The 13544-nt window shown below is 40.5% G+C and overlaps 1 protein-coding gene across 1 annotated transcript; it reads left to right on the top strand.

Annotated features, from left to right (window-relative positions):
• The first annotated feature begins 11102 nt into the window (after window positions 1-11102).
• On the top strand, window positions 11103-11705 carry LOC149222238 (uncharacterized). The gene has a single exon (XM_089387546.1). It carries the CDS (start codon window positions 11103-11105, stop codon window positions 11703-11705), a length of 603 nt encoding a protein of 200 aa, XP_089243672.1.
• Window positions 11706-13544: the final 1839 nt, after the last annotated feature.

Below are 13544 nucleotides of genomic sequence, written 5' to 3'. Positions count from 1 at the left end.
TCGCAGTACAACCCTGCTCACCCTCTGACCAGATTGAAGAGTGAAAAATTTGGTATTCAACCAAGTGAAATCCCTCTCCCTACTAGGAAAAGAGCAAGGAAAGCACCACCAGAGTCTGACAGTAAGACTCTTTCATCCACTTCGTCCATTTCAACTCCCTCACCGCGAAGTCAACCGCCCACATCTTCATTCCAACTCACTCACCCATCTTCCACGATCCTTCCTCTTCAAACATCAAAGATCTTAATATCTTCATCTTCTCAGCATCAGGGATCATCTTCTGCACTTTCAATAACTAGCAACTCAACGATGGCCCAGTCTCCATGGAACAATCCTGGGGCGGTGTTAATGCCTCCACCCCTGAGCCCAATACCGGCCCATCCTGAGAAATGGCTACCTAAATTCAATCCAGAAGCAGGCATGCTGGCCGAAGAACATATCAATAATTTCATGCTTTCTGTTAATCTCAACGGAGTTACTAACGAAGACACTGTTGTCCGGCTTTTCCCCTATACAATGCAAGGAACAGCCGGGTCGTGGTACTTTTCGTTACCCTCCGGATCCATCACAAGTTGGGACATTTTTCAAAGTCAATTCCTTACCAAGTTCGGTGATGATAGATCCACGACGACATTGATCAATGACCTATCTAATCTTAAGGCTGAGGCTAGAGAACCCATTAAAGATTTTAACTTACGGTTCAATAAGATCCTCAACAAAATCCCCGCTGCTTCACAACCCAGCGAGGAAGTAAGATGTGAATGGTACATCACTGCTTTACCTTCAAACTTGGCTATCTTCGTAGATAGGGCAAACAAGACCACCTTAGTTGACAACTTGACAGAGGCGTTAGCAGTGGAAAAACGCGTGGTAGCCCTAGAAAAGAGATCCGTTTTAGAAGAACGCAAATCTAAGAAAATCTCTTTCAAAGAAGACACCAAGAAGAAGCAAACGAAAGATCCTTTCGATTTGGAAGGATTACAAAAAGTGTTGAAGGCCATGTCCAATGAGATGATTGACATTAAGAAACAAGTAGCAGAGACTTCTTCGAAAAAGCCCTATAGAACTTTTAAAAGAAATCCTCCCATGGAGGTAAAACCACCCAGTGCTGTCTCAAACGTTGAATCTGAAGATGAAGAAGAAGAAGAGAATGCCACTGAAGGGCAGACCGACGATGAAGAAGTTGTGGAACTACAAGGAATGTGGGACTTCATCCTCCCACAAGAAGAAGATCAAGAAGCATTTCCTGTTAGCACAAGAAGCAAAAATCAACTTGATCCTCCCCAAACTACCCCTAAACAGAAGGGCGCAAGCCCTGTCACAAAAGATAAGGTCGCAACAAAGAAGACAACTGCTAAAGCGACCCAGCTTAGCCCAGTCCAATCAGATCAAGCACCTCCATCAAGGACACTGATAGTGTCGGATGAAATGGAGTATAACATCATTGATGACATGAAGAAGACTAGGGCTAATATTACTCTTTATGAATTGAGCAAATTGAAACATCAACAGAAAATAATGATGAAAGAATTACATGTTGTGCCTACTACATCTTTACCTACAGCTGTAGCTTCCCACAATATGGGAAGACCTCCAACCAACGGGATCAATAAGATTGATCCAAATGACATCGCCTTGATTGGAGGAAGATCAAGATCTCATACTCCTCCTTTTCTTCTCACCTATGAAATCTTCAATAAAAATGTGCACAATTGCTTGGTCGATTCTGGTGCTTTAACAAATATTTTACCCAGGTCAATATGTGCCAAATTGAATGTTCAACCTCAAAAATCCGTAGTACGTATAGTTCAACTTGATCGATCCCAAGTCGAAGTGATTGGTGAACTTAATCAAGTGACCATAAGATTGTCGTCTAACCCAAAAGTGTGTCAGTTTATCGACATTCTAGTAGCTGATATCCCTGAATTCTATGGTTTGATTCTTAGCAGGGATTGGTCGGAGAAACTCCACGGATATTTCTCAACCGACTGGTCGCACATGTGGTTACCATACAATGGTAAACCAAATCAGATAAAGGTTGAACAAGAGTTGCACCAAAAATACATAGTGACAGAATCAGAAGAAGAAAATGAAGCCATAACTTACAATAGCAGCATTGTAGGCAATTACTCAGTAGATTCTTTCCTCGGCAATTTCAATGCTCATATTTCACCTTACTTAGAGAATTCAGTTTTATCCCAAGTTGAAAATTTCTCCCAAACTGATGACTCAAAATGTTTTAGTTTTCTAGATAATTCTATAAATACATCTTTGTTTTGGAAATTATATTTTGATGGCTCTAAATCCAATGAGGGAGCAGGAGCGAGATGCGTTCTGATTAGCCCAGACGGGAACAAGACTATGCTCACATGCAGACTTGAGTTCGATTGCACGAACAATACAGCGGAGTACGAATCCTTGGTCTAAGGCCTATACAAAGCAATCGGATTGAACGTTGAGTATCTTCAAGTCTTTTGAGATTCTGAGATCGTCGTAAAACAGGTACGTAACACCATACATTGCCTGTCAAGTCATTTAAAGCACTATCAATATTTAGTTCAAGATCTCACTGCACATTTCATAGCATTTAACATCTCGTCAATTCCAAGAATTCAAAACACGAGCGCAGACCTGTTAGCTAATGTAGCCTCTAGACTTATTCCTTCTGAAGATTTTAGTCCTGATAGGTTTTCGATAGAATTAATCTTTAGACCATCCATCCCTGACAACATCACCAATTGGAGAGTATTCAACGACGATCCTGACATCGTAAATTTCCTTACTTCTGAAGGATCCTACTCAAATCAAATAATTGACGAAGACCATCATGATCACCAAATACAACAAAATGGCACTGACAATGCTATACCGAAATCAGTGGTCAAGTTAGAAGATTTGTATGATTTGAAAAGTCGGTTTAAAAGGTACGCCAATGCTAAACTCTACAGTTCTACTTTGAACTATGAATTAGTAAACCTAGGTACCGATCAGAAGCCACAAAACGTTAACCTAGGCAACGGCCTAGCCCCTGAAGAGAAATCAGCATATATCCGTCTTCTGAGACAATACAAAAACGTTTTTTCCTGGAATTACGATGAGCTAAAAACATACAACACTTCTATCATTCAACACATTATCCCTATGATTGACAATGAAAAACCTGTCCAGCAGAAGCTCAGGAAAATACACCCTAACTTAGAAAATCAAATAAAAACTGAGCTAAATAAGTTGTTGAGAGCCAGAATAATTTTCCCCGTCAGACATTCCAAATGGGTATCCAATATGGTGCCCGTTAGGAAGAAAAACAGAGACATTAGAATCTGTATCAATTTCTGAAATCTCAACAAATCCTGTCAGAAAGATAACTTTCCCCTCCCACCTATGGAGCAAATATTACAGGCAGTAGCAGGCTCAGAATTAATGTCTTTCCTGGATGGATTTTCAGGATACAATCAAGTACTGGTGCATCCCGATGATCAGTTAAAGACTACGTTCCGAACCAAATGGGGCACTTATGCATATCGGAAAATGCCATTTGGTCTGATCAATGCCGGAGCTACCTTTCAGAGAGCCATGGACATCGCGTTTAAAGGGTTAGTCAATAAATCAGTAGTGATTTACCTGGATGATATAACAGTGTACTCCAAAAAACGAAGCAACCATCTCAAAGATTTGAAGCAAATATTTCAAAGATGTTTAAGGTATGGGATTTCGCTTAACCCAAAGAAATCTTTCTTTGCATTAAGCGAAGGGAAATTGCTCGGATTCATAGTGTCGAAATCTGGTATTCACATAGAACCCGACAGAATCAAGGAAATTTCCGAAATATCCATACCCCATAACAAGAAAGCCATGCAATCTTTCCTTGGACAGATCAATTTTGTGAAAAGGTTTGTCCCTGATTTTTCACGCATTATTTCTCCCTTACAAAATATGATAAAAAAGAATTCAAATTTCAAATGGGGTCTAGATGAGCACGAAGCATTCAACTTGATCAAACAAGCTATCATTAATGCTCCATCTTTGGCCACCCCAAATTTTTCAGAATCTTTTATCTTATACACTTTTGCCTCAGAGAAATCTTATGCCGCGATTTTGACCCAAGCAAATCAAGAAAAAGCGGAAGCTCCAATCGCATTCTTTAGCTCGAACTTACAAGGTGCTGAACTTAATTATTCAGACGTAGAGAAACAGGCGTATGCCGTTTTCAAAGCGATCAAATATTTCAGACCTTTCTTGCTTAAAGCCCACACTAAAGTCGTAGTACCGTTTCCAGCGGTAAGAAACCTTTTGGTACAGAAAGATGTGGGCGAAAAGAGAGCTAATTGGATTACCGCTTTACAAGAATATGATCTTGAGATCAAACCAGCAAACATCGTAAGAGGTCAAGGCTTCTGCAAAATGTTAGCTGGAGCATCGCAGATTTCTGAGAACTCATCTGAAGAGGTACAAACGTATGAGGTAAGCCTAAACGACGCAGAATCATCATATGCTGACATCATTTATTTTCTTAAGAACGGGTATGCTCCATCACGTCTGGATCACACTAAGAAAAGAGCTCTGAGATTAAAAGCTAAACAATACCAGCTCATAAATGATGTCCTGTTTAAAAGGAATTACGATTCTGTGCTTCTTAGGTGTCTTGAGAAAACTGAAGCCGAAAAGGTTTTGCAGGAACTCCACGATGGACCAGCAGGTGGACACTATGCTAGAGAGACTACTGCGCATAAGATCTTACGTGCAAGATATTATTGGCCCACGCTGTTCAAAGACTCTTACAATTACGTAAGGAAATGCCAAATCTGCCAGACTGCTGCAGGGAAACAAAGGAAATCGTCCATGCCGCTACAACCGGTCAACATCGAGCAACCATTCAGCCAATGGGGCTTGGACATAATAGGTGAGATCGTTCCTCACTCTTCTAAGCAGCATAGGTATATCCTCACGGCAACTGATTATTTTACTAAATGGGTAGAAGCAGTTCCTCTCAAGACAGTCAATTCTGAAAACATTATTGAGTTCATAGATCAATTTATCATTACTAGGTTTGGATTGCCAACGGCCTTAATGTTTGATAATGCTTCATATTTTTCTGGAAATGTTATGACTGAGTTTGCGCTTAAAAGAGGGTTCAAACTGAAATATTCTGCCAACTACTATCCGCAAGGTAATGGATTGGCTGAATCAACAAACAAGAACCTAATCAGGATTATCAAAAGAACAGTCGACCAAAACCAAAAGAATTGGCACAAAGCGCTGGTAAATGCTTTATGGGCTGATAGAATCACAAAGAAAGCTTCAATCGGCACTTCTCCCTTTAATTTAGTTTATGGGAAAGAAGTGGTTCTTCCGACTCACCTAGTCATTCCCTCTTTGTCTTTAGTGCAATATATCGATGAAGTATCTACTTCCTCTTTACAATTAAGACAAATGGAAATAATCAAATTAGAAGAACAAAGAGAACAAGCTAGGAAAACCCATGCTCATCACCAAGCGCTAATAAAATCCTCTTTTGACTCAGCCATCATAACCAGAAAGAACTTTCAGATGGGTGATTTAGTTTTGAAATGGGATAAGGCTCATGAAGAAAAGGGCAAACATACGAAATTTCAGAAGCTGTGGCTTGGCCCTTTTCAGATTGTAGAAGTCATAGGCCCGTCTACATTTGTGTTGCAGGATTTGGCAGGGAGAAGAGATTCTTTACCTGTCAATGGACAGATTCTTAAATTATATTTTCCATAGAAGAGAATTCTTCTAATTTTTGTAGGTTAGTCTTAGTTTTTATTTTGTTTTGTTTTTCTCCTTTATGAATAAAACCGGTTGTAAATGATCATTTAGAAGGATTCATGAAAGAGCACGCCAATTCTCTATCAGATTTTGATTTCACTTGTACAAATAGCAAAATTTTTGAAAAATCTGAATTTTATTATTGACAAATAGAGTTAACTTCACCCTGATTACGATACTAGTTTCAACCTCAAAAAACTTTGACAAAAGCAACCTTTGGTAAAGAATTGTTTTGTATCAGCACAATGAAAGGTATCATCAATAATAAAATAAATATTCTCTGCGAAACTGCTGTTTTCAAAAACTCTATTATTGTCGTCCAGAGCTTTCTTAAGGAAAAACAATGACTTCCTCCCTGCTAAAAGGAGATCGCAGCATTCAGAGAAACAATCCAAAGCAAACACTATTTCTCAAAGAATAAGAGGTCTCACCACGAGCCAGCTTATCATGATCACAAATATTATAACTTGCTGACTTTGCCAATACTGTCTATCAAAACAGGGCAACGACTTAAGATTGTTGCAATCAAAAGACAAGAGGTCTCATCACGAGCCGGCTTGTTCAGCAAAAGTGTAAATCAAGTGAATGACTGTGTCATAATTTGGCCACCAAACCAAGACATTGTTCTTTAGAGAATAAAAAAGGAAAAAGTGTCAAAAAGGAATTTTTTCTCTGGAATGTTGCGAGTAACCTCAAGCAGGAAAAAGGATCATTGCTGGATAACATGGTAACCCTGTCGAGGCTATGGACGCTTGCGGGCAGCAGAGGCTCTACCTACGACAAATGAGTATACTTTTAAGCCAGTACGCAGAGAAGACCTTATTTTATCTTTAATAAAGACCGAGTAATGTCTGGTGTGAACGCAAGAAAAAGCCTGAGGAAGCAAACAATTGGAATATAAAAGGGGTTGAGACAAAGTATCGTTGACAGGGTGAGGGGTAATCTACTCTATCTGTCCATAACAAAATTTAGACATGTGAAAATTTTGTTGTTTCGGAGGTGAACGGTCAATAGAAAAGCAGAGATAACTGGTTCTTCACAGTGAATCGCCATTGTTGTGGTCACCAAAAACCTCCCTTCTTTGTTTGATATTAGCAATAACATCAAGCAAAGGGGGACCCTTAACCAAAAATCCAAAAAAATATGTTGTTAAGAAATCTTTTTGTATTTAACTCCCTAAGAGATATATCGCGTCGCAAAGGTAGAGAGAAGCGTTTTCCCAAAGCACATAAATACGCTGCGCAGGAGCGACGCGAAACCCATCGCATCGCATGCATCAAAAGCGCTCAAAAAGGGAAAACCTAAGGAACCGCGACGGCCGACATGCGACGTCGCACGTCGCAGCATCACATAAGCAGCACAAGGTGATAAAATGAAAAATCTGCGATCTGCGATCTTGCGATGTGCGATCCTACAAAAATTGCGATCTGCGATCTGCGATTTGCGACAAGCGAGACTATCAATTGCTGCGATGGCACTTATTTACATCGCAATCTTCGACGCTGCGATGCCAATCGCAGAAACCATTCATCGCAAACATTCCTCGGCATGATCTGTAAGCCCAAAATTGGGCGCGCACCTTACGGGAAATTAATGATTGTACGCCTGTGTATCCAAAGATGATTGTGTTGCGTTTTTCGAAGAGTCAAGCCATAATGGGTGTCATGATTATGCATTCATTAGAACTTAATGCTTTCATGTCAATCTTTTCTTCGTGTCTCTTTTCATTTGCGTGAACTATAAGGCAGCAACTAATATAAATCTATATGCAGGAAACATCTAAGGAAAAGCGCCAGAGCTAGAAGAACAGAGAGGAGATGACTTCGCAAATGGATACCGCATGCAGCAGGACCGCGGATTCCAAAGTATCACTCAACAAATACTGATGGAAATAGACTATCCAGGACTCAGAGTCAAAGGCGCACAAAAGCAAAGCATTTACGAAAGATCCTGAAGCCCAAATTGGGTAAAACAAAAAGAAAAACGCTTAAGGGGAAAGACGTCTCCGAAAAGCCTGGAACAAAGAACGGAAACAAGTTTCAATTCAGAAAATTGTTCAGGCAACAAAGTCCCCAACTCATTGAGTCATTCGCACGGCCGGAAACCGAAATAGCAACAGCACAATCAGTTTGAAAGAAATCTGAGTTGTACTAAGTATACACGCCATGAAGACACTCCTCCAGAAGAAGACTTTCAAAAATATCTTCTAGTTTGTCAGAAAGAGGTGCCAGCTCTTGTTATTTCTAATTTTCAAGCTCGAACAAAAGGAAAGGACAATCAGCCGACTCTTTCAGGGCGAACAGCGCATCGCTTACAGCACTAAGGAGCAGATACAGAAATGGTTAGAAATTAGATTCAGTTTTTAGAAATAAATTTGTTTTTAGTAAAAGGGCGGTCATTTGACGTCGTTCCCTAAATTTGTGTAATTAAGATTAGTCGGTTAGTAGTATTTAACCCTTCTCATGGCATTTGGAGAAGGGTTCGGAAATTTCTTAAAAAAATTGTCCTCAGAACATGCACTTTTGCACCCTCGGAGGGGGTTTTTGATGAATGGATGGATCGAGATTTATTTATGTTTGCATTTTAATGTCTGCTACTGATGTTGCACTTCTGTACTCTTAGTAGATGTTAGAAGTAAGTAGAGATAAATCGTTATTGCTTGAAGTTTGTGAGTGAAAATCAGTCATAAATGGTACTTTTATCTCTTGATCAATTTCTGCTCATATTCTTAGAGTGATATACAGCTGATTTATTTATATGTTAATGTATGAATGTCTGGATTACCATTTGGCACTTTTGTACGGTGGAATCATTTGTTTGTGCTTGACATATGAATAACTGATTATGCGATATGTTGTTCACAACTGTTTTGCCTAACTTCTTATGCAGAATGGTTCATCTTAATTGATTTATATTCTTATGATAGCTGAATGATCTTTATTACCAGCTGTTGTATGAAATCTTTTTAGATCGCATAATGAAAGAATTTTACCCCGGGTTAGTATAGATTAGATGTGTTGTTTTTGCTAGATTACAGTAGCATAGAGTTAGTTTAGAGTTTAGAATTAAATTAGCTTAGAAATAATTCCAGATTTAGCATCATCATATTCTACACACACACACCCTTTAGATTGGGAAGCTGGTCCCATTATCCCCAGTCGGACCCGCTACACCAAACGGGCACGGAGCCGCCAACCAGGTTCCCGACCGGGTGGGTATCCCCCTTGTTGTTGACCCGATTTCGGGGCCCTCAACACATACCTAATTAATCAGTAGATTAAACTCCGTCAATCATAAGTGAATCAACTTGATTTTCTTCCTTCTTTATGTTTTCAGACTCCTTTCGTTTCCAACAGTCTTTCTTGAGGTGTCCAATTTTGTTGTAGTACCAACATTTGGCCTTACAGTTTTACCCTTTGATTAGACCTAGAAGAGCCCATTGATTTCTCCCCTCTTTCTTTTGACCTTCCTCTCACTACCGTGTCTTCTGATGCAGAGGTTTCAATACTAGATTTCCTCCATACTGCTTCAGATAACAGAGCTCTGATAACTTATTCAAATTTCAAAGAATCAAAAGTGCTCAAATTGCTTGAAGTTACGAAGTGGTCCCATGACTCGGGCAAAGAACATAATAAGGTTATAGCTTTGTCTTCTTCCTGAATTTTAACTTCCATATCTAACAAATGGAAATTAAGTGTATTAAAAACATTTAAATTTTCTGCAACTTTTGTACCCTCCTTCATCCAAAGATTTAGAATTGCCTTTTTAGATCAATTATGTTGGTTAATGAATTGGTCATATATAATGTTTCTAGTTTTCCCCACAAAATTGCAGTTGTACTCTCTACAACAATGTTGAAGAGAACTTCATCTACGAGGCATAACTTGATGGTACTGAGAGCTCAATCATCTAATTCCTCCCAGTCTAAGTCTTTCATGCTAGTAGGTTTTTCTTCACCCCGTCTAATTCTTTGTGCAACCCTTATTACACAAGAAAATCCCTAACTTTCAGTTTCCATAAAACAAAGTTTTTCTTGTAGTTGAATTACTCCACCCCGAACTTTTCATTTGTCATTTTTTCCATTTCTTCCTTAGAGTTAATAAAATTTTATTTCTAGATGTTATTTCTAGGGTTTATCAGTTCACTTTCTTCTTTTAACTAGGGTTTTTCTAAATTTAATTTCCTTTGATTTCTTACAACAAAAAACTGATTTTGTTCACTTTTAATGATTTCTAGAACTTCAACAAACAACTTCAAACCCTATTCGGGGATGGCGAGGGTTTGGGAGCGGGTGCTCTGGCCGGAACCGGGACCAGACAGGATGAGGTTTTGGATCATCAGTAATCTATGACCGACGAGCCAGGTACGAAACGTAGGGTCTCAGAGGATAACGACAGGAGGGGAGGCAGCTGGAGGTTAGAAGCTGTATAAGGCTGACAGCTGGGAGACAGGGTTTTTTTTTTAACACAGTAAATCATTTATTGAAACAGAAATAATTGAGACCTCTGTGCTGGCAGTGAAACCGATCGGAAAACACTCCTGAGAACCTTCGGTGTAACCATGGTTAACCCTAGTGATCTCGTGGACCTAGACCCGGCATTGGAGGATATACTGTCGGTTTGGGGGAAAGAACCCTCATCTCAAAACATTGAGCGCTACTTTGGAGCATCTGAAACCTTTAGATCTGAAACCCTCACGTCGGAATCGCTCAAAATTAAACAATCCTTTCTACGTTTGTCAAAGGATCCAGAAGGGGTTATCTTCTCACACCAGGACTCAAAAGTTTTGCAGCAGGCAAGCGGATCTGGCGAGGATGCGCTGCATGCAGGCATCCGACAACCCCACCAAAGCAACAAAGGGAAACAGTTTTCTGTTGGGTCGTTTCCCTCTGGAGGATTAGAGGAAATCGTTAACTTTGGTACAAGATCTGGACTACGAAGCTTAGGGGTTTTGGTAGGGTATCAGCAGTTACAAGGGCACCCATATTAAAAGACCAGGGCTACCCTAAGAGGATTGAAGGACGGCCGGAAGAGGAGACTGGAGACCCTCCTGAAGTCTCTACTGGAGCATCCTTGGAAAGTCAGGTAATTAATCAAACCCCAGTCAATCATTTCCTAGATTCTTTGGGTATTTCGGTTCCATCAAGTTTTGAGCCTCGGTTCTCCCAGTTAAACCCTGGGTTGGAAGCACAAGTAAGGGATGGTTTAAGCAAGGAGACAAGGGAGGAGGACGCTGGAAGAAAGAATAAAGGAGAGAAGAGAAAAAAACAAAGACCAATTTTCTCGCAGAACCTCGAAGGGAACTTGGTGCTGGGTATGGACGTGAGTATTGAAGAAGCCCTGGAGGTGGCAGATTGCACTTTGGTTGGCAGGGCGAGGGGGAAAAAATTCACTGCTAGCTTTATTCAAGCTTGGGGAGAACAAAATTGGCCATCCGATCTAATTAAGGGTTTTGAGGTATCAAACCTTGCAAAGGGATGGTTTAAGGTGTGCTTTAAGAACAAAGAGGTGGTTGCCTGGGTGGTCAGAAGGAATTGGGCATTTGGGAACATTCTTGTGCTGTTAAAAAAATGGAGCCCCTTGTTTGATGCAGTTCATGAGAAAACTGATACATTTCCGGTTTGGGTTAGAGCACCTGGGTTGCCCTCTTTTTTATGGGTCGAATCAGTCTTTAAAGCGATAGGGAACAGACTGGGCGCCTTCTTGGAAGTAGATATGTCTTTCTTAGAAACCTGGAATAGGGCTATGGCGCGGATTTTAGTCAGTTTAAACCCAAGCAAAGGACTGGCAGAAAAGATCAACTTACAATACAAATATCTCGTCTTCGAACAGATTTTGGACTATGAATACTTGCCATTCAGGTGCCACAGATGCCATGCTTATGGCCATTTGGCTAAGGAATGTCCCTTAAGGAAGTGAAGGAGACGATTCCAAAGGACATCTACTTGTTGGGAGCAGCACATTAGAGAAAACCAAATTCTTCAAGGAAAGGAGACCCCAGTGGATCAGATAGACAAAGGAATGGAGGCGGAGGTCCATCAGGAAGGGAAAAATCAGGAAGCAGCTCGACAGGAACCTTGGCACAGCGGATTGGACAAAGATCCAGAGTAGGAAATTGATAAAACCAAAACAGAGACCTCCGAGGGACTGGAACCTTCTCAACAGCCCGTCAAGAGCGAAGGAACAATGGGTATGTGTTTAGACTCAATCTCCCCTCCTAATCTTAATTCTGGAAAAATCGAAGATAGTCTGATCACGAAGTCTCCTTTCAAAAATTTTATCCCTGTTAACAATGAATTAATTGAAAATCATGAAATATCCAATGTGGAAACCGGTATAGCAAACATCTCGGCTGCAATGCCTTCTTTAGATCTGAATTGTGAAGGTGATTTCCCTAATCCAACTCCCTCGGCCCTCCATCCTTCATGCCCTTACAATCTCAGATCACTTGACAGTAAACCTGTTTCCTCAGATTCAGTGGGTGGTATAGGTCTGATTCCTACCCCAAGCCTTAAAAGGAATAAAAGAGGAAGGAAATCAAACCTATCCATGGCCCAGATAAAAGCTAAGTTTGACGTAGCAGATGGGAAAAAAATCTATCACTGAGTACTTAGAGCGGTGCAAACCCCTGAGAATGTTGTGAAATGATCTTGACATTCTGGAATTGTAGGGGTTTAGCCAGTAAACCCAAAAAACTGGCCCTTAGAGAGTTCGTTTTACATTCAAAATCAGATATTCTTTTTCTTCAGGAGACCCTGGGGAATGGAGCATAAGTGGAATCGACACTAAATGCCCTCCTCCTAGGTTGGAAATTCTCGGCAATGGACTCAAATGGACACTCGGGGGGTTTGGATGTAGGCTATAAGGAAGGGAGAATAAAGGTGTGGAATCAATGGGGGATGAAGCAGGTGATGGGAATGGAAATTCAATCCCCAGATTTCGCCCTCCGCTTAAAGATTCTCAACATTTATGGGCCCTGTCAAGGAAGGGTGGCTTTCTGGAATGATATGATGTCCAAACCTTTACTGAAAAGGAAATGCATGGTCCTGGGAGGGGATTTAAATTTCTCAATAGGAAGAGGGGAGGCCTGGGGTCATCGGCTAGGGAAGATCCTCTGACAGATTTCTTCCTTAATCTATTATCTGCTAACAACCTAATAGATGTTAATCCGATAAAGTTAAAGCCGACCTGTAGGAATAGGAGAGCAGGGGAAGCTAGAATAGCAAAAAGACTGGACCGTTTCCTCATCAATGAAGAACTAGCCTCCAAGATGCCAATGTTTCGACAATGGGTTGAAGAGGGAGGATCTTCATATCACTTCCCCGTTTACTTAGAACTTTCTAGCCCTCCCCCAAAGCCTCCAGCCCCTTTCAAGTTCAATGCTTCTTGGTTACAAGAAACTTCCTTCATCAATCTTTTTAAAAGTACATGGAGACACCCTAATTCCAGCTCTACAGAGGACAAAGGTTTCATGTTTATGGAAAACCTCAAAAAACTGAAGAAAGCTGCTATTAATTGGGCAAAAGACAGGAAGGCAAATCAGAACGAGGAATTTAACAGGATAAGTGAGGAACTGGAAAAGTTGGAAAGCACAGAGGAAGATGGATACGCTATCAAGAATCAAAAGATAGGATCCTCCACCTTGAGAAACTCAAGAATCAAATTCTTTTGGCCAGAGAAGAGGAATGGAGGCTTAAGAGCAGAGCAATCTGGTTAAAAGTTGGAGATGAAAACACCAGATTCTTCCACAATTATGCA

Source organism: Pinus tabuliformis, chromosome Q (assembly GCF_031772625.1).
Source record: "Pinus tabuliformis cultivar Carrire ecotype Pingquan chromosome Q, CPIR1, whole genome shotgun sequence".
In the NCBI taxonomy this organism is placed as follows: Eukaryota; Viridiplantae; Streptophyta; class Pinopsida; order Pinales; family Pinaceae; genus Pinus; species Pinus tabuliformis.
The sequence above is the reverse complement of the archived record's forward strand: the minus strand, read 5'-3'. Positions and strand labels throughout refer to the sequence as shown.

Coding starts and splice junctions, on each gene's coding strand:
- LOC149222238 (XM_089387546.1), top strand. CDS start 11,103: ATGGACGTGAGTATTGAAGAAGCCCTGGAGGTGGCAGATTGCACTTTG.